The sequence below is a fragment of the Larimichthys crocea genome, chromosome XVI (assembly GCF_000972845.2).
Source record: "Larimichthys crocea isolate SSNF chromosome XVI, L_crocea_2.0, whole genome shotgun sequence".
NCBI lineage: Eukaryota > Metazoa > Chordata > Actinopteri > Sciaenidae > Larimichthys > Larimichthys crocea.
This window is the reverse complement of record NC_040026.1, coordinates 23,519,583-23,541,886: the sequence shown is the minus strand read 5'-3', so window position 1 is coordinate 23,541,886 and position 22,304 is coordinate 23,519,583. Positions and strand designations below refer to the sequence as shown.

At 44.7% G+C, this 22,304-nt stretch overlaps 2 protein-coding genes across 7 annotated transcripts in view; both read left to right on the top strand.

Moving 5' to 3' along the window:
* Positions 1–6,633, top strand: part of LOC104928987 (PH and SEC7 domain-containing protein 1) — an 81,127-nt gene extending 74,494 nt beyond the window's left edge. For all 5 annotated transcript variants that reach the window (XM_019275020.2, XM_019275018.2, XM_019275019.2 and 2 more), the window contains 3 exons: positions 1,093–1,237; positions 2,159–2,302; positions 2,391–6,633. In XM_019275020.2, coding sequence (XP_019130565.1) covers positions 1,093–1,237; positions 2,159–2,302; positions 2,391–2,663 — 562 coding nt within the window. In that variant the 3' untranslated portion in view covers positions 2,664–6,633. The remainder of the gene's footprint in view (positions 1–1,092; positions 1,238–2,158; positions 2,303–2,390) is intronic.
* Positions 6,634–7,563: 930 nt separating this feature from the next.
* LOC104928982 (inhibitor of nuclear factor kappa-B kinase subunit alpha) lies at positions 7,564–21,953 on the top strand. 2 transcript variants are annotated; one of them, XM_019275033.2, is made up of 22 exons: positions 7,564–7,726; positions 8,157–8,296; positions 11,159–11,253; positions 11,386–11,503; positions 12,948–13,017; positions 13,111–13,199; positions 13,283–13,372; positions 13,454–13,578; positions 14,299–14,406; positions 14,508–14,643; positions 15,087–15,281; positions 15,371–15,473; positions 15,555–15,678; positions 15,932–16,083; positions 16,165–16,226; positions 16,314–16,423; positions 17,118–17,167; positions 17,254–17,359; positions 17,461–17,608; positions 18,122–18,258; positions 19,210–19,309; positions 19,826–21,953. In XM_019275033.2, exons 2-22 carry the CDS (start codon positions 8,192–8,194, stop codon positions 19,889–19,891), a joined length of 2,289 nt encoding a protein of 762 aa, XP_019130578.1. In that variant the 5' UTR covers positions 7,564–7,726; positions 8,157–8,191; the 3' UTR covers positions 19,892–21,953. The 2 variants fall into 2 exon arrangements, with proteins under 2 accessions (XP_019130578.1, XP_027145222.1); XM_027289421.1 differs by lacking the exons at positions 7,564–7,726; positions 8,157–8,296 and adding an exon at positions 9,441–9,496.
* The last annotated feature ends 351 nt before the right edge of the window (positions 21,954–22,304 follow it).

Below are 22,304 nucleotides of genomic sequence, written 5' to 3'. Positions count from 1 at the left end.
ATGTGGCCGAACTCGTCCAACGTGGAGCCGGTGGCAATGGTACTTTCTCTTGCAGCCATGCTTGTAGTTCACATAGCATCACAGAATCTGACTTATTAAGACTGCTTTGTGTGAGTTTGTACTTTGAATTTTAAAAACAAGGACACTGTGATCAGTCATCTGTTTCTTCGGTAAAACCTGAATACACGGCCAAGAAATCAGGTTTCTTTAGTTTTACACTTTAATATTCTTCCAGCTTTGTAGCAACAGTTAGTGCTCGTCTGTCCTTTTTCCACATGACATTGAGAATCGATTTTTCCCAGTTTTGGTGTGGAGTAACTTCAACACCTTTGAGACGAAGCGGAATGGCGATTATCAACGTTTGACCTCACGAAACGGGAGCAAATCCCTGCAGCCGTGTCCGAATATTTGATGGAGATTTTATATTGTTCAACAATCACATACGAGACCAACGCCGTGCCGTCTGCGTACTTTCTCACCACGCACTGCAGCTGCAGCCGACTTAATCACAGCTGCACGCCCACCCTCATGTTAACAACACGCAGCACCCAGCTGTGCACATGTGCCCGCGGTGTGCAGAACACATGCTGGGGAGCACACGGATCAATGCTACACACACACACACACATGTTGAACACGGTGTATTGTGAATGTTAAGGTGGAGGTGTGTGTGTGTGTGTGTGTGCATCAGGATCCAGGAAGTGGCACATGAGTGGCCACATGTTTCAGCCCCCTGGAGGACAGGCTCTGTGCTCCAGTTGCAGCTTGCATTTGTCCCAGATACTGTACCCCTCTCTCCTCTTTCTGTCTCTCTCCTCTTTTGTCTCTCTCTCTCTCTCTCTGTCTCTCTCAGGGGATTTAAGCAAGGCTGTCTGATTCAATCTGATATTTCTCATGGGTCCCTAATGGGTCTGTTAGTGTAACCCTTTTCTCTCTCTCTCTCGCATTAATTGGCTCCAAAATAATTTCTTTGTCAACAAGCGAGGCTGCATTCTCTGATAATTATCCCTTTGAAGTTGTAAGCAAGCCACGTGCTGTGCTGAGTGTTGTGTATTCACATGTGTGTGTGTGTGTGTGTGTGATCCATCGCAGGAACGCCGAGCAGATGCAGTCCTGGATCACACGGATCAACACGGTTTCCGCCATGTTCTCAGCTCCTCCCTTCCCGGCGGCCATCGGCTCCCAGAAGAAGTTCAGCCGGCCGCTGCTGCCGGGGACGATGTCGAAGCTGTCCGAGGTACGAACCCGGTCCGAGTCCGAGTCGTCCGGGATCCTGTGAGATTCATCAGAGCGAGCCGCTACGAATCAGTCCAAATTAAAATAATGATCCGTTACAGTGCAGCTATTTTCAAAAAAGGAGCTGACACGTCATTTTTCATAACACTAACGGGGCCGGTAATTAGAATTTAAATTTTTGATGAATAAACACAAATCACATAAACACATATCAGTAGTGGCCACTCGTGGCTGTGATCGCGGGCGAAACTGCTCAGTCAGTTATAACGAGAATATCGATGAGGTGTGGCACAATATTAAACTTTGTCTACACGGGAAGATTTGATACATAACTGAGTATTAAAATCATTAGAAGATTCACCGTCTGTGCAAAAACATTTGTTTATCTGAAGTGAAAGGTCCAATTTGTCAGATTTCATGGACGGAGGGGGATCAAGTGGGAACAGGTGAGTCAGTGAGTCAGAGGGATGAAACATTCATAAATTAAACAAAGGAGGTGTTTATTATTATTTCTCACTGTCACGGGTAAGTTCAATGAGCAGACGACTGAAAGCAGCTGATAGTCCAGGCAACAAGACAAAGATGAAGCAGGCGTCCAATGAAAGATCAAAAAACAAAATCCAGAACAGGAAACACAATGAGCTGCACAGAGCACAAGGGACAGGTGAAACAAATCACGGTGGAACAGGATCAGAAACTGGTGGGAAGACAAAGACAGGAAGTAGAAATACAAAAGACACAGAGAGGAGAGAACTACAAAATAAAACAGGAAACACAAACTCCAAACACTTCGATCCCCGTCATGATGATCCTCTGCTCTCTCCTGGCCTCAGCCGATCTCTGGTGAAATCTGTTTTTGCTCTGTGTAACACTTTGGTTTGTATCAAAGATGATTCATAAATAAACTAAATGTGTTTTTCAGGAGGAGCAGGTCAGATCCCACGAAGCTCGATTCAGAACCCTCTCCACCGAGCTGGCCGAGCTGCGCTCATACCCTCCTGACCGCAAGGTCAAAGGGCGCGAGCTGGAGGAATACCGCCAGCGTGACGAATATCTGGAGTTTGAGGTGAGGCAGCGAAGCATGAAATCATTATTACAGCTGCAGCTGTCTCCATTGTCTAATCCTAAACGTCTTCTCTTACACACCTTCACAGAAAACACGGTATGGAACCTACGTCATGCTGCTGCGAGCTAAAATCCGGAGCGGCGAGGAGGACCTGTCCGTGTTCGAGTCCCAGCTCCTGGAGGACAACGGCCTGCAGAGGGCTCACTCCAGCCCCACGCTGCAGGACAGCAGCCAGGCCAGCCAGATCAGCCAGGCCAGCAGCGCCAGGGACGGGGGCAACAGCAGCAAAGCCAGCGGCTGCAGCAGCAAACCTCGGCAGGAAGGCCAGAGACACAGCTACCGGCAGGCCGTCAAGAAGTGAGACGGGGCGGGGGCGCCGGGAGCGGCACAGCGTTGCACTGCCAGCGGCAGGCTGTCTCCCTGCATAGGTTTTTATTTGAGATCCAGGAGGGTTTGGAGCTCTGCTTGAAGGGGGAGCGGGAGCGCGGGTCTAACCCCACGCTCTTCCCCCAAAACCACGACGCCCTACCCGGCAGCCCCAATCTTCTCGTCTAACAGAGGAGGGCTGGGAAACACCAGCGAGGATGTTGGTGCAGGAGGTGGGAGGATCGGCTGGGAGGTCACAGATCTGCAGAGACGAGGTGTCTTTGAGAACGTACGCTGGGTGCAGCGGCAGCAGAGAGCGGCAGCAGCAGACTTGAAGGGTGGTGCTTTTACACACTGAACACCCGACAGGGGCGTACATCTAGCATCCTTTCCTTTCTCTCCTCCTTTTGTTCTTTCAAGGCACCTCTCCGGCTACGTTCTCCCACCTTTTTTCTTAAACCTTTTCACTCAGTTTTTTGGGGACCAAACATTTAAAAAACAAAACAAAACAAAAACATCACATTTTAGACGACTGATGATTTAATTTGAAGACTTTAAAACATCAACAGGTCTTAACGGAGCCATTACATTCCAGCTCCTTCTTCTTTTTTGTCCTTTGGTCTTTTTTTGGTGCGTTCACATTCCACACCAGGAGCCGGGGACATCACGGCATTCAGCTCCTTGGACGTTATTTCACACGAATCTACGGACTTTGTGCGTCTGCGTCAGCGTACGTACGGTGTATGACGACGGCGAGAAGGTGCAGCTCGGTGCGGCTCGTCTCTCCTCTCTCCTCTCTCGAGTCACTCACGACCAATTAGTGGCAACAAAAAAACGTCAGTAGAAGTTCACAGTACTCCTGATGTGCAGCGACGTAACTGCGTCTCATCATGAGAGGTCTTTTTTGTTTTTATTTCTCTCTCTCTATCTCTATCTCCCAGTTGCTTTGGCTTCTGTCCCGTGGTGTTGCTTCTTCCTCTTCTTCTTTCTCTTTCTTGGCCGAGAGTCGTTTTTTTCCTCCGGTGATCCGCATGCCTGCATCCAGCGCAGCTTCTTTTTAGGCCTTTTAGAGCGGCAAACTTTCTTTTTTTGTTTTTTTGTTTGTTTCTCCCCCCCCTTCACGCCAGTGCCATAGCCAACATGTGTAATCTCTTGTCTGTACTTATAGCCTCTCATTTATAAAAGCCTATTTTAACACTCACCAGGCAGACCCTGAATGTTCTTGTTTTTCAGTATTTTTACAGTATTTTACAGTCGTTTGTTGTTGATGTTGAACCTATTCCACCTGTGTATGTCAAGTGTACGATGAAATATGAAAAAAAGGAAATATGTTATACCCCATACTCTTTGTAAACATCCCGGATATGTTGTATATAACGCGCCATCCAGCTTATATTGTAGGATATATGACGGTATATTTACAATATATTCAACACACTATTGTGAAGATGCATTAGGTACAAGTCCCAAAAAGCGCTACGCGATAATCATGTGTTTTTTTTGTTGTTTTTTTATGTACATGATGGTGATAATTCAGCACAATATGAGTATTATAGTGACGCCTAATGTACCTAAAGATTAGTAAGTGATGGGAAGGTGTTTGTGTGACGGGACGTGGGATGTTTTCCAAAGACAGCGCATGGTTCACGACGACCTAACAGCATGTTTCAAAGGGATCAGGGTTGACTCTGTCTGTCAGAGATGCATGAAAAAGGCGAGGAATGTAACAAAGATGAAACCTCCTCATGAAAGGAGGAGGACGCGTGGTTCGGGTAGCCGTATACACCTCATAGCGTTAGCGATGTATAGCCATTTTCTACTCAGGCTTTTCAAAAAAACGACACCTTGAAGCTGCAGGTGCCAGCGTCCGACGAGCAGGGAGCGCTGTCGACGTTCACGTTGTGTTTTTGTTTGTTTGTTTGTTTGTTTCTCAGCCATAATCACACCTGCTGCACCTGCAGTCAATATGCATGCACTCACCTGAGGATGGGGGTGATGAGTATCGCAGGGCTAAATGAGACACATGTGAATGTGTGTGTGTGTGTGTGTTGCCGTATGTGAATGTGTGCATGCTGTGACTGAGCCTGTCTTAGAGAAGTTTGCAGCCGGCTTCATGTCGTCTGAAGTTTAGAGCTGACAGAAAGTTAATCGGCGACTATAATCCCCCAGTTTCAGCTTCTTGATTATGAGTATTGACGTCTTTACTTCGTCTTATGTGATAGTGAACCTGCATATCTTTGGGATTTCGACTGTTAATTGAACAAAAAAAGCAATTTGTTGCTGTTTTTTTTCCCACATTTTGTTCAACTGCAGTTTATTCTCATCCTCACTTCTTCAGTCACTTCCCTGATATCACTTTTTTCAGTCTGGTGGTTTACGTTGCCATCGCTGACCTCCTGTATCTTTTACCAGTTACATAGCGTGACATTACAGCTCTGTATTTATTAGTAGTGTTTGACTCTGTGGCTGTTTGTAATGTGGCCAAACTGTCAAAGAGCTGCCAGACTCATGTTGAGTGCCATTCATGGTCTACCGAGGGGACGGATGATGAGTTCTGATTCAGTATTTCACATATTTGAAAGATTTTTTATCCAGCACTGAAAATAACTCTTTTGTTGACACGATAATCATTTAATTTCCACAGTGTCGACAGTTTAGAAGCATCCCTAACACGTTGTCATTTAGCACAAAACAAATTCAACAATCTCACCACTCAGCAGCTGTTCTGGAGCTTTCGATCACTGTATCACCATCTTCCTCAGCACAAGGATTATTATGCGTGTCTCCAAATTCAGAATGTTGCTGGTTCGAACCTCGGCTGGAGCCTTTTCTGTAAGAAGAACCTACAGTCCATTAAGACATTAAGGTTAGTTGGTGACTCTAAATTGCCCGTAGGTGTGAATGTGAGTGTGAATGGTTGTTTGTCTCTGTGTTCCCTGTGATGAGCTGGCGTACCCCGCCTCTTAAGTCAGCTGGGATTGGCTCCAACCCCACCGTGACCCATTGGTCCGTGGTCGACGGCAAGTAAAATATATTTGGGGGTCAGACAAAACAAAAAAGAACATTCAGCTGAAGATCCAGAGTAATTTGAGGCTGCGCTGATCCTAAATCATCTCAATAACTTTAATCCAAGTGATGGTTATTCTCGTCACAGGCTCTTTACACACCGTACAGTATGGATGGATGTAGTATGAAATGAAGGCAGCTCTTCAGAGGCTCCACCTTGTCAAAGTCTCCAAGGTCCCCCCCCCTCTCTCTCTCCTCCCCTCTCTTCCCCACCTCCTCCCTTCATGTGTTGTCACCGCTCACTTACATCAAAGAGGCTGCTGCAGGATCTCCATGGCACTGGTTAGCATGGAAATGGCTGGTTCCCCTGGTGACGGCTCTGTGATGCTCAAGTGAAAGTCACCCTGTTGTACTGTGTTGGCAGCGGTAGGAAACCTCTGTTTAAAGCAGCAGTGCATGCCTGCAGCGGTGTGAGGCGGACTGTCCTTTAAACTGTTTCCATTGAAAGCCTCATTTCTGAATGTGACGTGTAAATAAAGCATGAGATATTACGGCCTGCGTTCATTTATATTATGGTTAGAGTATTAAATGAAGGGTTAATATATAAGGTAGGTCAACATTTTTCTTCCTGTCCTTGAGCTCATGGTCATTTGTTTTTATTTCTATCAATGTGAATGAAGGAAATGGCTATATTTAACGCTGTTGTATGCTGTTGTGTTTTAGAGAATCGAGCCAGCTCATACAAATCTTTTTACACGTAGAGAGTCTGATCTGATCCATCTCAGTGTTTTTTAGACTGGTGCAGGTAAAAGGCAATGTTCATTTTGCTCAATGCTACACATACAGTGAGCCACGTGTGTCACTGCCTTGTTAAAACTCACCAATGGAAAATGTTGTTTGTGAGCTTCTCCTTTCGGGAGGCGCAGAAGATGAAAATAAAAAGTGTTTTGGAAGCTTAACTGTGTCCGAACATCATTGTGCTTTTCAGACAATAACAACAAATATAATTATTATTAAACTAAACCATTAATCACAAACACACAACAATAACCTGGACAGTAAAACATTCACATTTCATGGCAAAAGCTTTATTTATATGGCATTTTAAAGGATTTTATACAGAATAAAGTAGTATTTTAAATGATAGGCTGTTAATTGTACAGTAGAACACTGTAATATGTAATAGCAAAATACTTCTTTGTGTACAGTAAAATATGAAATAAAATACCAACTTTAAACGTGAAATCAACAGTGCTAACACCCCTTTACTATAATATTAGTAACAGTTATACAGTATTGTATACTGTATTGTATAATTCTGGCAACCACAGTAAAACACCGTCATATTTCATGGCTTCATTTATATTCTACTATAACTGAATTTATACAGAATAAAAGTAAAACACCATCATATTTTATAGGACTTTCATGTTGTATTTTCATGTCCATTGTATACAGTAAAACACTTTATTATATTTAATCACAAAAGCTTTATTTATACAACATACAAACAACTTTATTATATTATACCTTATTTATTATAACTTTATACAAACAATTATATGAAACTGTTTTTTTTTTCTTAAACTATATGGAACTGTTTTTTGGAATAAAACCATGAAATCAGCAAGACTAACATCCTTTTACGGTAATATTAGAAAATATACCATAGTAATTACGGTAAAATTACGGTAAAAATACCGTTTTTTTTACTGTAAAAACAAGACATTAATACACGAATATCAGACGAATATTACACGTACATGACAGATTAATACATAAATGACACATATACGTGTCGTGTATTCAAACTGATCTCCTCCGTGTCGGTGTTTATTGTTTTAAATCCGTTAGTTTTTGTGAATGCGCAGCAGCCGTCGTGTCGTTGAACGCGCCTTCGTTTCGTTATCGCAGCCGGGGTTTCTGGTGACGTCACGCAGGAAAGTACACATTCTCACGGTGCCGCCGCCGCTTGTCGACAACCGAAAACAAACCGGACTGCACCCGTTCATACCGAAACAACGGCTCATGACACGCTCGTAGACACACACGGTAAGTGTCCAGGCTCGGTTTACCGGCGGTTCGACGCGGCTGCGGGGCCGAAACACCGCCACGCAAACGTCACTTCACCGCCGTTTCCTAATGAAGAGCTAGCGACGGGCTCCGTCTACTTCCCGGAGAGGACTGTGGCTAAACTGTTGTATGATGCCGTTATATCGCACAGTGTGTGTGTGTTTTATGGCTGTCATCTTTAGTGAAGCGTGTCGTTATTACGCTAAAATATCAATTTAACCCGATATTTGTGCAAATGTCGACGATAATCTGACGTTAGCCGCTGGCAGCTGATCCAGGATGTAGCCACATCCCGCTGCGCTTGTTTTGCTCAAAGCTAAAAAAAAAAAAGAAGCTGCTTTTAGTAATAGATTACACGCACACAGCTGTAGTTGGTGTTATTTAAACGTTATTTCTACGTTTTTTCCAGCTTGGAGTTTGTGCAGTTTGTAAAGAAAAACAAACATGGAGAAACCTCCGTTCAGGCAGAACCAGAACTGCGGAGACTGGGAGCTGAAAGAGAGGCTCGGCATGGGCGGGTTCGGCAATGTTTACCTCTACCAGCATCATGTGAGTCCACTCAACACCTGACACAGAACTACAACAAGCGAAGAAGAGCTACAGCTAGAGAAGAAGAGCTACAGCTAGAGAAGAAGAACTACAGTTAGGGAAGAAGAGCTACAGCTAGAGAAGAACTACAGTTAGAGAAGAACTACAGCTAGAGAAGAAGAGCTACAGCTAGAGAAGAAGAGCTACAGCTAGAGAAGAAGAGCTACAGCTAGAGAAGAAGAGCTACAGCTAGAGAAGAAGAGCTACAGCTAGAGAAGAACTACAACTAGAGAAGAAGAACTACAGTTAGGGAAGAAGAGCTACAGCTAGAGAAGAACTACAGTTAGAGAAGAAGAGCTGCAGCTAGAGAAGAACTACAGTTAGAGAAGAGCTACAGCTAGAGAAGAAGAACTACAGTTAGAGAAGAACTACAGCTAGAGAAGAAGAGCTACAGTTAGAGAAGAAGAGCTACAGCTAGAGAAGAAGAGCTACAGCTAGAGAAGAAGAGCTTTAGCTAGAGAAGAGCTACAGCTAGAGAAGAAGAGCTACAGCTAGAGAAGAAGAGCTACAGTTAGTGAAGAAGAGCTACAGTTAGAGAAGAAGAGCTACAGTTAAAGAAAAAGAGCTACAGCTAGAGAAGAAGAACTACAGTTAGAGAAGAAGAGCTACAGCTAGAGAAGAAGCGCTACAGTTAGAGAAGAAGAGCTACAGCTAGGGAAGAAGAACTACAGCTAGGGAAGAAGAACTACAGCTAGAGAAGAAGAGCTACAGCTAGAGAAGAACTACAGCTAGGGAAGAAGAACTACAGCTAGAGAAGAAGAGCTACAGCTAGAGAAGAAGAGCTACAGTTAGAGAAGAAGAGCTACAGTTAAAGAAAAAGAGCTACAGCTAGAGAAGAAGAACTACAGTTAGAGAAGAAGAGCTACAGAGTTAGAGAAGAAGTGCTACAGAGTTAGAGAAGAGCTACAGCTAGAGAAGAAGAACTACAGCTAGAGAAGAAGAGCTACAGTTAGAGAAGAAGAACTACAGCTAGAGAAGAAGAGCTACAGTTGGAGAAGAAGAGCTACAGCTAGAGAAGAAGAACTACAGCTAGAGAAGAACTACAGTTAGAGAAGAAGAGCTACAGAGTTAGAGAAGAAGAGCTACAGAGTTAGAGAAGAGCTACAGCTAGAGAAGAAGAGCTAAGAAAACTGTGTTGTTGATGAAGATGCACAGAGCTAGGGATGTAACAATACACACAACTCGATACGGTTCACGATTTTTTTTTTTTTTGTTCACGATAGACGATATTTTCTCACGATTTTTATTTTTTTTAATCAAAATGAGCTACAGACTACAGAAGCCCTAAAGGGTCATACATACATACATTTTATTCCACCCGTGATAACGAGATAATTACAGTGGTCCCTCGTTTATCGCGGGGGATACGTTCTAAAAATAACCCGCAATAGATGAAATCCGCAAAGTAATCAGCTTTATTTTTACAATTATTATACATGTTTTAAGGCCGTAAAACCCCTAACCACACACGTTTATACACTTTTCTCAGACAGGCATTAACATTTTCTCCCATTTCTCTCTTATTTAAACACTGATGAAGGCAGATTTAACAAAAATAAGTACAATACTGTATTAGTAAATGAAAAAACCTGTTTTCAAGGCCAAACATTTTTAACAAATTTAATTTAATGATCAATCTACTAGGTTTGACACATAAGATATTACCAGTAACTCACGGGTATTTTACAGTTCCTCTGACTGCAAACATACAGCACTTCAGAGTCACACTGCTCGCGATTGAACATTCATGTAAATCTGGCGAGCCGAACGCATTTTGTACAGTACTCCCTTAGCCAATCAGGACGCAGAACACAATGCGCGTTCATACTGTACAGTACGCTGTAAAAAAGAGCATGCAAAATTACACACAAAAAATCTGCGAGACCGCGAAAGGTGAACCACATTATAGTGAGAGACAACTGTAATTCGAGATCTCGAGAAAACAAAACGATAGTCTAGTGCAGGGGTGTCCAAACTGTTCCACAAAGGGCTGCAGGTTTTCCTTTCAACCAAACAGCAGCACACCAGACTTGACTCATTTAATCAACTGATCTCAGTCTTCAGAGAGTTGGTTGGTCAAACTATGTGCTTTTGGTTGGTTGGAACAAAAACCTGCAGCCACACCGGCCCTTTGTGGAACAGTTTGGACACCCCCTGTCTAGTGTATTAAATCATCGCAGGAAACATCATTTAGTGTAGCAGTGTCAGAGGAGCAGGAGACGCCTTTAGTGTGTTTTGTATTTGTTCTTGTTTTGTCTCAAAACATTTCAAACAATTTACTGAGTTTGAAATACAGATTTTGATTTTCAGGGTATTTATAACAACATCAAGCTCAGTTAGATTGCTCGCCGTCTTCTCAGATGACGGACACTAATGTGTACATTATCTATAGCAAGGCATGAAGCTGTTTCAGCCTGTGTCAGGCCTGGATTGAAGAGATATGTGATGATCGATGTTCTCCTGCTCCTCTGACATGATGGCTACACTAAATGATGTTTCCTGCAGTGATTTAATACACTAGACTATCGTTTTGTTTTCTCGAGATCTCGGATTATTTATCTCGTTATCACGGGAAAACGGGTGGAATAAAATATGACCAAATAAAATGATGTGGTCGAGGTTAGGAGTTGAAATATTCTCTTAACTGAAGGGGTTCACAGACTTCTGCACCCATGAAATCTGAGTTTTTTTTTTTTCAACACCACAAGCTTTTGAGCACTGTATGGGAGGTGTAGCTCCTCGAAAACAAACTTCTATTTCTGTGTCCTGATGTAATAACTGTGCGCTGATGTAACAATGTGATTTCTGTTTCTGTCTTTGTAGGTAACGAATGAAAAACTAGCTCTGAAAATGTGCCGCCTGGAGCTCACACCAAGAAACAAAGACAGATGGACCAGAGAAATCCAGATCATGAAAAAGTTTGTCTCCTTTCACACGTTAAACGTTGATATAAATCATTACACAGTGATTTATAACCAAGATACTTATTCACACTCTGTGGGCATCATTAAATAGAATGTAGTACTGACGGCGTGTTTTCTCTCACTCAGGTTAAATCACATCAACGTCGTGACAGCTCGAGATGTCCCAGACGAAATGTTGGACATAAGCTTAAATGGTCTTCCACTCTTGGCCATGGAGTACTGCTCCAGGGGAGACCTGAGGAAGGTGAGCAAAGGCGGCTATGGTGGGACAGGATCAGGAGTCATTTGAGTCGGGGGTCGTCCGTTTTGGCTGCAGCGGTGTCCGCCAACAAAACGCAGCGAAGTTGATCGAGCTTTTGGAAAAAATGCCAATAAGATCCTCAGATCGGTCTAATCTCTGATACTCTACCTGTTGTGTTCTTGCTTTGTTTAGCTTCTAAATGTGAGTCTGCCTCACAATTTAAGCAGCGAAATAGAGACATGAAGAAGTTCAATTTGGTTTGTGTCCGATGGTTTGAGACAGAGTGAGACAAGTGAGCGAGCACCGGCCTCGAAGAAGCCGGTAAATCAGAGAAATAAAAAGTTATTTCTCGCTGCGTTTCCCTGCAGAGCCCGATCCCGTCGACTGAGTATCTTTTTCTTTTCCCGTTTGGGCTTTCCATTCACACCAAGATGTTTTTCGCACCTAAAGGTGACATTTTGTATCTAAATCTAAAACAACCTACCTCCTGTTTTTATTGTAGCTGCTAAAAAGCTTTCTGAGCTGCGATTGAAACAACAAAGCACGGCACGTAGAGTCCTTCACACTGGACGGCAGTGGATGAAGAAGGTTGGATCACCACAGCGGGTCGAGGGTTCGACTCCGATCTGTGGCCCTTTGCTGCATGTCGTCCTCTCTTTCACTCTTCAGCTGTATCTGTCAAATGAAGCTACACTGTGGTCAGATTTTTAGTTATCTGGTCAGAAACATAAAGGAAAGTTTAACCATCTCAGACTCAGCCAGGTGACAGATGCATCTCTGTCTCACTCCTCTCTAATGACGGCTGTGATTAAGAGTTTTGTCGTTTTTAAGGAGAGAGAAGAAGAGATACACCTGTGCATGATTTCGTGCGGATGCAGTCAGCAGTGAATCGCTGGCTACATGAAATAAACAAACCCAAAACACAACAGGTGATGTGGCGGCAACTTGCCATTAAAAAAAGAGTCGACTCGTCCTGACACGTAACAATCCAAAGAAAACCTGCGGTGTAAGTTTATGATGATAATTAACCAAAACAGTAACAACAAACTGAAACTGGCATGAACTAAACTAGATGAAACTAGACGATACGGAGTGATGAGACATTCAACTCCAACCTCCAAGTGCACAGGTACGAATAAGGTGCAGTCACAACCACGCCTGCTGTGCCAGTTAACAGAAGTAAAGGTGATCCAGAAAACGTGTGTGTGATCGAAACAAACACCTCAAACAGTGTCAGAGACTTTTCAGGCTGTCTGTGGAGGTTTGACTGATCCGACCGTCTGATCGGAGGCTGCAGCATCATGTCAAACTACGTTTTTCCAAAAGTTGAATCTGGCTCAACTTCTCCGCTCTCCTGCAGAGGTTAAAGCTGCACCACGTGCTGCGCTGTAGCATGTTTTAAAGGAGCGCTGCGGCATTGAGTTGTTTGTGTTTGTTTGTGTTACAGATCCTGAGCAAACCTGAAAACTGCTGCGGTTTGAAAGAGAGCGAAGTGCTTTCATTACTCAACGATGTTGGTACGTCAGTTTTTTGTTTTTTTTCCTTCGTGCAGCTCGTTCACACTCGTGTCTTATTAGAGTCGTGTAACTCGGTTCAACCTTCTGCTTCAGGATCTGGTATCCAGTATCTCCACGAAAACAAGATCATACACAGAGACCTCAAACCTGAAAACATAGTGCTGCAGGACATCAACGGAAAGGTACGCAGCCGCTTTCTGGATCTCGTGCTCGTTCTGTTCGACGTCTCGGAGAAACTGTCTCATGTTTATTTATTCTTCCACAGCTGGTTCACAAGATCATTGACCTGGGCTACGCTAAAGACCTGGACCAGGGCAGTCTGTGCACCTCCTTCGTTGGCACACTTCAGTACCTGGTAAGCGCTTCACGATCCTCACGTGCACCCAGCTCGTGTCACAAACATGTCGTGTTAAAACGCTCCTCTGCTTCTCTGCAGGCGCCCGAGCTGTTTGAGAACAAGCCATACACGGTCACCGTGGACTACTGGAGCTTCGGCACGATGGTGTTTGAATGCAGCTGTGGTTTCCGTCCGTTCCTGCACAACCTTCAGCCCGTGCAGTGGTGAGTTGATTTATTCGACGCGGGCTGTATGAAGAGTCGAAGCGCCTCAGGTCGAGTGTGAGGTTGAGACACGATGTGAGAGGAACAGGTGCACGCAGGTGTTATTAGGCAGTTATTGCGCTTAAGTGTGGCGATTTGGCCGCTCAGCAACACACTCAGCAGCTGCAGCACACACACACACACACACACACTCACTCAGTGACTCACTGCAGGGCTGTGCCTGTACGTGCTGAATGTAACCACAGTGAAACACGGTTAATAACTTTTTATTTCTCTGATTAACCGGCTTCATTGAGGCCGGCGCTCCGGTCTGATACCACAACGACAATGCTCTCCTGCTGCCACAGATGGAGACTGCTTTCCCAGCAAGCGAGCCGTACAGTCTGCAGGGAGGACTGACCGGGTCACACAGACTTTTAGACTTTAGACCAATTATTAACCAACAGATATCACGGCTGCAAGCAAAGTTACATATAGTGCCTTCTGAGCCAGCAGATGGAGCCAAATCAAAGAGCACAGCAACGTTCTGAGCAGCTGGTTAGAGTTTGTTTATCATCAGACGATGACGTAACAGAAGAAAGTGTGTTTGGGTAACCAGAGATGTTTAAAGTGTTTAGATGAGCTTTTATTATTGATGCAGGACTTGAGCAGAACACAGATTCCATTTTGAAGTTTTGTGATGAAATCATTTTAAGATGAAAGCGTCCGTCTCATCCGCAGGGCGAGCAAAGTGAGGAATAAAGGTCCAAAGGACATCATGGCTGTGGAGGACGTGAACGGAGAAGTCAAGTTCTCCACGCACCTCCCGTACCCCAACAATCTGAGCAGGTCAGACCCTGTGACACTTCAGGCTCTGTTTCAGTTTTTTTTTTCCTCTCAATGCGAGGGAGCGCTGTTCTCAGCCACGTGTTTGACTCGCTGTTCTTCAGGACGCTGTTGGAGCTGTTGGAGTCTCTGCTCCAGCTGATGTTAAAGTGGGATCCTATCCTGAGAGGAGGCAAAATCAGCGCCGACACCAAGAGGCCGAAGTGCTTCGAAGTGCTGGAGCAGATACTCAGTATGAAGGTGAGTTACAGGCGGTCACGCCATCTCGCTTCCTTCTCACCTCTGATGCGAGCTGCACGCGTGCAGCACTGATGGCAGAGAAAATGTCGGCAGGTTAAAGACGAAGTTTTCCCTTTTCCTGGAAACAGGATGTTAGTCAGAGGTTAGTCGGGCGGTGCTGGAGGATGTGTGAGAACAAAGTGGGTCATTTTTCAAAGGCAAAGAGTTTTTGTTTTATTTATTAAGATAAGATCGACTACATTGATCCCACAGAGGGGAAACTCACTCACAGCTCACAATATACAAGCTGGATTATTTATTAGTGGCAAACACAATTAGCATTGAGGAAAGATTTATGACCCACTTGACCAAGCGAGTGATCAAAAAACATGAATGTTGAACCCCGGTGATGCTAAATCTTTGCAGTTTGAGTGAACAGTTTTTTGTCTCGTGTGTCTCTCCAGGTCGTCCACATCCTGAACATGACCACCGCTCAGGTTCACTCCTTCCAGCTGACCCCGGACGAGAGTCTGCACAGTTTACAGAAGCGCATCGAGGGCGAGACCAAGATCGAAGTCGTGAACCAGGAGCTGCTGCAGGAGACGGGAGTGTCGCTGGATCCCAGGAAGCCCGCCGCGCAGTGTGTCCTCGATGGCGTGGTCAGTTGATGTCGCTGTTTCTCTGGAAAATAAACTATTATTTGGAGCAGCAGGAAATGTACGTGCTGATTTTCTTCTCTCCTGTGCAGAGAGGCTGGGACAGCTACATCGTCTACCTGTTTGACAAGAGCATCACCACGTACTCCGGTCCCTTCAGTGCCAGACAACTTCCCGACAAAGTCAACACTATCGGTGAGTTGATTGTGATTGTGAGGCCGATGCAGTGCTGTCAGAGTTCTCCACGACAACGTGTCGCGTGTCTTCACTTCACAGTGCAAGAAGCCAAGACGCAGCTGCCCCTGGTGGTGTTGAAGAAGGTTTGGGGTGAAGCGGTGAGCTACATCTGTGGCCTGAAGGAGGACTACAGCAGGCTTTTCCAAGGACAGAGGGCCGCGATGTGAGTCCCAGAAAAAACACGATGTTCATTCATAATCAGATCAACATTTAGTTTTATCTCAATGGAAAAATATCGGTTTTAAATGCTGTTACTGTTTGAAACAAACCTTTTAACATCTGTTTATTAACACTAGAACCTCCATGTGGTCGTTTTTTTACCCCCGCTACATCGTAAAAACATTTTTAGAAGCAGTTAAGTTCATATTTTTATTTATTTTTTTAAACTCTTCTAACTTTCCTTCCTCGTCCTCCAGGCTGAGTCTCCTGCGCTACAACACCAACCTGACCCGGTGTAAGAACAGCATGTTCGGCTTCTCTCAGCAGCTCAAGGCCAAGCTGGACTTCTTCAAGAGCAGCATCCAGTACGACCTGGAGAAGTACAGCGACCAGATGCACTACGGCATATGTGAGTGTTTATATGTTAACAATGGAGACTGTTTTACACATGTGAGTATTTTTATGACGAGCTGTCTGCGTTCGTCCGAAGCCTCCGAGAAGATGCTGAAAGCCTGGCAGGAGAACGAGGAGAGAGCGGCTGCTTTTGCTCAGGTGACGCAAAAAACATTCAATCATCACCTCTCTGAAGACGTGCTTTTATTGTGGCGGTCCTGACATGTTCCCCGGTTTGTCCTGCAGGTGGCGGAGGTGAGCCATCTGGACGACGAGATCATGGCGCTGCACTCGGAGATAGTCGAGCTTCAGAGGAGCCCGTACGCTCGTCGCCAAGCAGACAAGATGGAGCAGCTGTGAGTGCTGACGTGACAGTTATCAGCTGCAGAGTTTATTGATTTGAGAGACGTGATGCTGTCGTGTTTCAGCTGAAGCCTGAACCTGTGAATTGAACCTTGATGATTTGTTTTGATAGTTTCACAGCACAGAAAGGCAGAAGCGTGTCGGGATGTTTGGATTACACGTCACTGTTTGGACCAGCTCCATGCGTAGGCTCCGTAGATTGCTCTCCGTTATCTTCTCCCATATCTATCCCCAGCTCCACTCTCATACTCAGTAATGGAGCAAGGCGGCACCATCCCACCATCAGAAGAATGTAAACACAATCACTGTGTGGCATGAAACAGCCTGATCGTGTATGATACGGCTCCGTTATCCTCGTCCATCGGTCAGAAATGTGGCTTCACAGTATCGTCCCTTCTGGTTACAAGTCCATGAGATTTTTTTCTTTTTTAGTGTGCAAGAGTAGAAAGTGACAGAAAGTGACATGTCCACATTTACTCTGTACATCCTGGGATGTTTTTATCGCTTCTTCCTCTGCTTTGAAGCGTCTTCATGTGCGTTAGATCGGCTTTAAAGCAGAGAAACAAACAAACCGTCCTCTGTGCTCGACGGGTCAAAGGGACAAACCAGAGCACAAAATAAACAGATGTTCCTGACATGTTATCTGAGCCTCCGTCAGCGTGTTGTAAATGTTTCTTTGTGTTGCAGAGAGGAAAAGGCCATCGAGCTCTACAAGCAGCTGAAGATGAAATGCAAAAGTAAGAAACGTCTGAATCAGATTTATCGTCGATAAAAGTGTCACGACATCTGATTTTAAAACACAAATGATTTGTTAATCTGTCAGCGCCTGAACCAGACGTGAGCAGCGACAGCTCCGAGATGGTGAAGGCGATCATCCAGACCGTCCAGAACCAGGACAAGGTGCTCAAAGATCTGTACACACACCTCAAGTAAGAGTCCGACAGCCCTGAGACGTGTTCAGTGTTTCACTCCGAGAACTCTTAACTCACCGATTAATACCGCGTGTTAACGTCTCGTCTCCTCCCGACAGAAAGATCCTGTTCAGCAAACAGAAGATCATCGACTTGTTTCCACGAATCGAGAAAACCCTGGAGAGCATAAAGGACGCCGACAACACCGTGATGCAGATGCAGATCAAGAGGCAGCGAGAGTTCTGGCATCTACTGAAGATCGCCTGTGTACGTTTATTCACGCTGACGTACACGGACCATGTCATGCAGTCTAGTTTCCTCTAACATGGAGCGTGTGTGTTACCGCTCATGAGTCACGTTAACGTTCCACTGTGTTACGGCTGCAAACTAATGAATTTCATTAGCGACTTCTCTGGGGATTCTCGTCAAAAAATGTAAAAAATCTCTGTCACAATAATCCCAAAGCCCAGAGTGACGTCTTCACGTTGTTTGTCTTTGAGTTTAAATCCCCAAATATTCAGTTTTCAGTCGCTCCAGGCAAAGATCAACAGGAAATACTCGCAGCTTCATGGCTGGAACTTTGTAATGTTTCTGATTATTTCAGCTCCGTCTTGTGTCTCATAAGCCGAGTCCTCTGGGTCAGAGTTTGGCCTCCAGCTGTCCAGCCTCATCCGAAACAGACCGCAGCAGGATGAGCTGCCTGAAGGAGAAGGATGACACGTTACATGCCTTTTATAACAGTACGATCTCTCTCTCTCTCTCTCTTTTTCTCTCCGGCAGGCTCAAAACTCGTCGAGGAACTCGATAGCAGCCAGCCCCGAGTCGTCCAACCTGCTGCAGGTTTCTCAGTGGTCACAGTCGGCGCAGCCCGTCAGCTCCCCACATCCCCTGACATCCCTACCAGGGCCAAACGACAGGTAGCTCCTTCATTCATTCATTCAGAGCAATCATGTGACTCATGTTTGCTCCATTCAAAGCCAACCCTTTGACCCGTTTCATGTTAAAACACATCAAACGTTCATCTTCACCTCAGGTGGTTAAAAAAACAAAACCAAGCTGCAGTCTGTGGATCGGTTTGTATCAGGCGGCTTCACGTCTTTGCCCTCGTGAACTCTGAGTCCAGATTGGACTTGTCCACTCGAGTGATGAGCATCTTTCACGTGGAGTAGCTCCGTCTTTGGTCTCCTGAGGGAAACATCTGCTTTTCTATCTGCTGAATGTTTCACCAGCCCGACTCTGAGTGTGTCTGGCTGCTGTTTGCTGAGTCACTTTAAAGCTGACACAAGTCACGTGATCCAGTGTTATCATACGGTCACTTTAAAGAGGCACCGCACAGGCTGTAAAAACATTTTAACATGGGAGTTTATGGAGGCTCGCATCTGTAGCCAGCCTCAAGTGGACGCCCGAGGAACTGCCGTTTTTAACTTCACTTCACGGCCACGGAGGTCGCCGCTTTGGCTGACTGGTGCACGTCTCTGCTGCTGCTGCGAGCTTTCAGAATTACAGGAGTTTCTCTTGAAGCTTGTGTGGTCTTGACCGGACTTCCAGGAAACTGATTAGCAGCTTAAGCGTCCAGATACAGATCTGTGTGTGTGTGTGTGTGTGTGTGTGTGTGTGTGTGTGTGTGAGACTTAAAACCACTTTGATCACACACAGATGAACTCCATTTAAACATCCCGTGTTTGTCTGATCGCGTCCATTTAATGAGTTTTATTGTGTCTCTCGTTGGGAATTGCTGCTCTTCATGTGATCGTGTGTAAATATCGTTTACGTAGTCGTTGCAGGTCGGTGCTGCTTCTCCGTCTGTGAAATCCTGAACACAGACGATGGATGTCTCGTGTGACGGTCTCTCTGTCTGTTCCCTTCAGCGATGCTGCGCCACGTCTGCTGCAGGAGAACCAGAAGTACCTCACTCAGCTGACCAGCCTGATGCAGGAGGCTGCAGACGACCAGAACAAAAGCATCGTGGTGAGTTCGCTCGCTTTATTCTGTGGGGAAAGTACAACCGGACTTCAAGCTACTTTAAAACTTCAATTACAAGTCTGTTCTCTTCAGGTGACGAGGTCTGAACAACAGAGCTCTCTGAATGTTTAAACGAATTAAGTCATCTTAAGTTAAAATAAAATGACGTGTCACATGTTACACACCTCGCTCAAATCCCAAATTTCCATGAACAGATCTGAGATCAGATTCGGCTGGTTAAACACACACGCAGCAGAGAGAGTAACGTCTGTGTGTTCACTGTTAATGTGTCACTTGATTGTTATTTATTCTGTGAGACGCCGTTAAAATTCCCGATCTGAGGCCACCTCTGCTGTCACCTGACTTTCCTAAAGTCAAACTGAGTCGGGCGATACTTTTCTGAATCATGTGCGAGAGTTCCCAGCTCTAGATCGACCTTTATGACTCAGTGTTAATTAAACAGTGATTAATTAAAGGCCGTGACGTGACAGACGTTTGTGTTTGACTCTCTCCTCTCTCAAGGACCAAGACTGGAGCTGGACGAAATACGAAACTTTAACCACAAAGTTAAAAAAGAGAAACGCGTGAGCACCGTCGCCTCGTCCTCCATCCTCCTCTCCCTCCTCTTCCTCCCTCCCTCCTCCGCCTGTGCTCCGACTAACACTAAAGACTGTCAGCAGAGCGGCGTCACGCTTCGTACAGCTGTACACGGACTTCACGTGAGTTCACACACGCTCAGCGTCTCACACGGTGGAAGGTTCGATCAACCAGCGCAGCTCCACCTTTTTTTTGTTTTTCTTTCCACATTCATCACAATCAATAAACAGAATAACTGTTATCGCAGAAGTGTAGCAGCAGGTTTGGAGGGTTTGAGATGGATCGATCACACGGGGGGGAGAGTGTCGGCACGGAAACATGGGAACTAGTTCAAACTTGTGACACGCAAGGAAAACACAGGAAGTGGTCGCGGAGGGGGGGGCGGCGGGGCGGGGCGGAGGGGTCGCGGAGGAAATCACAATCAAGCAAACAGCACTTTGATACTCCCATGTATCCTCTCTGTGAAGAGCGGCGTCGCTCCGGATGAAAACGTTCCAGGCTGCCAAAAAAAAAGTCTCAGATTTACAGCGAAAGCAAACAAAGTGTTTTCATCGCTCGTCATCGGTTTGTTTCATTCTTCAGTCTGAGCTTCAGATTCTATATAAATGTTATTTTGATTTAGTTTATTTTAAAAATAAAGTGTTAAGTCACGTGGCTGGCCATTATTATTGTTTCTACACAATGTTTATACTGTACGTCTTTTTACTGTCTCATTTATGTGCACATGATGTTTCACCGCACGCTTCACGCCGCGTTCGTGTCACGTACGGTTTCAGATTAAAAGCAGATTTTTAAAGGAGTCTCCATCGTCGGCGCTTGAGGCCAAATTACACCGAGCTGATCGCGGTTGTAGTCGAGGTTTCAAAGCCCACAGGAGGCGCCGCGGTCTGTTTTTTAGAAGCCGCCGGTCTCCACTCGTTTTATTTTTCCGGTTGACTTTCAAAATAAAACAGACTTAAGATCATAAAAACAATTTAACCACGTAGCATATTTACACATGTCGGAGCACACGAAGCAGAAAAATGATCAAATTTGAGCGAGTTAACAAAGTTAGAACAGACCAGAACAGACGGATGGTAACCCGGCGCTTTGTGTAGCAGATCCATGAATGTCACATTCATGGACGTGTCATGAGTTTCCGGTCTTCACACTCTAATATGCAGCAAACAGGCGGACGGAAACACTCTTTATTAACCCGTTTGTAACCAAGACGGCACAGATATGAAACATTTCTTTGTCTTTTATGACGGTAAACTGGATATGTTTTGATTTGGGACTGCTGCTTGAGCAAAACGAGCTTTTATAATAAGTCTAATAAGAGTCTGTTAATAAATTAATTAACCAGGAGATCAATTGATAACAAAAGTCCAGTTTGATGCTTTAATGTCAGAGCTCAGTGATTCGATGATGTAAACTCTTGAAGGTCAACTGCAAACGTTATATTTTTGGATAATTTGGTAATTTTGTCAGATTAACAGACAGATTCAGACTTAATTAATTAATTAATTCATCCAGCGAGCCTTAAAATCCAAACTCATTCAGCTTGAAATCATATAAAAACAAAGAAAAGTGAAGCTGTAACGAGAGAAAATGAAAAATCGATCAGTTATTGAAACGTTTTTCAGAATAATCAGTCGTCTGATCCTCTGAGCTCCCACGTGACGTGAACGCGGCGTTAAACGTGGAGGCGCGGCACCGCCCGGTTTCCATCGACCCCCGCGGTGAAACAAAAACGTGAATGATCGGATCAGAGAGCTAAACGGTTGAATGTACTGCAGTTACACCGAGAGGTGGCAGCTGAATCGTCACGTGGTTTCTTCGAGGCCAGAGAGAAATTATTAAAGAGTCGTATTTATGAAGTTAAAGTGCAATGGAAAAGATTTTTTTTATTTTATTTAAGTAACTCAGATTGTCAGTTTCCATTTGAGTTTTTGTTTCCATCTGATGGTTTAAATTTGTCTCTGAATGTTTAATTTTTTTTTTTTAGATTTCATTGTATAAAGATCAAATGTTTGCCTGGTAATGAAATAAAACAACTTTGGCATGAATCCGATGTCAGTTCACTGCTTCAATCTTTACATGTGTCGAATTTATTGAGCAGAGGTACATTATAATACTCATAACTATGTTTTTATGGTGTGTAATCACCTGAAAATGTTTTTCTTTCCTCAGAATGAGACTGAAGTAGCCCAGAACTTTTACAGATGCTGTCATTTCTCCGTCACTTGAACAGGAGGGCGACTACACCTCTAGATGTCACTAAGTCCTACACGCTGACCCTTTAAAATATTCAGCTGGAAACTCAGGGGGTAAAACCGATCAGACGATCAGTGGTTTGATCCCCGGCTCCTCCAGGCTGCAGGTTGAAGTGTCCTTGGGTAAGACACTGAACCCCAAAATTGCG

What these genes read in the sequence shown, in the direction of transcription:
- LOC104928982 (XM_019275033.2), top strand. Translation starts at nt 8,192, where the DNA reads ATGGAGAAACCTCCGTTCAGGCAGAACCAGAACTGCGGAGACTGGGAG. An exon ending in CGACAAAGTCAACACTATCG is followed by an intron (nt 15,474 to 15,554) that starts GTGAGTTGATTG and finishes TTCACTTCACAG; the next exon opens with TGCAAGAAGCCAAGACGCAG. An exon ending in CTACCAGGGCCAAACGACAG is followed by an intron (nt 18,259 to 19,209) that starts GTAGCTCCTTCA and finishes TGTTCCCTTCAG; the next exon opens with CGATGCTGCGCCACGTCTGC.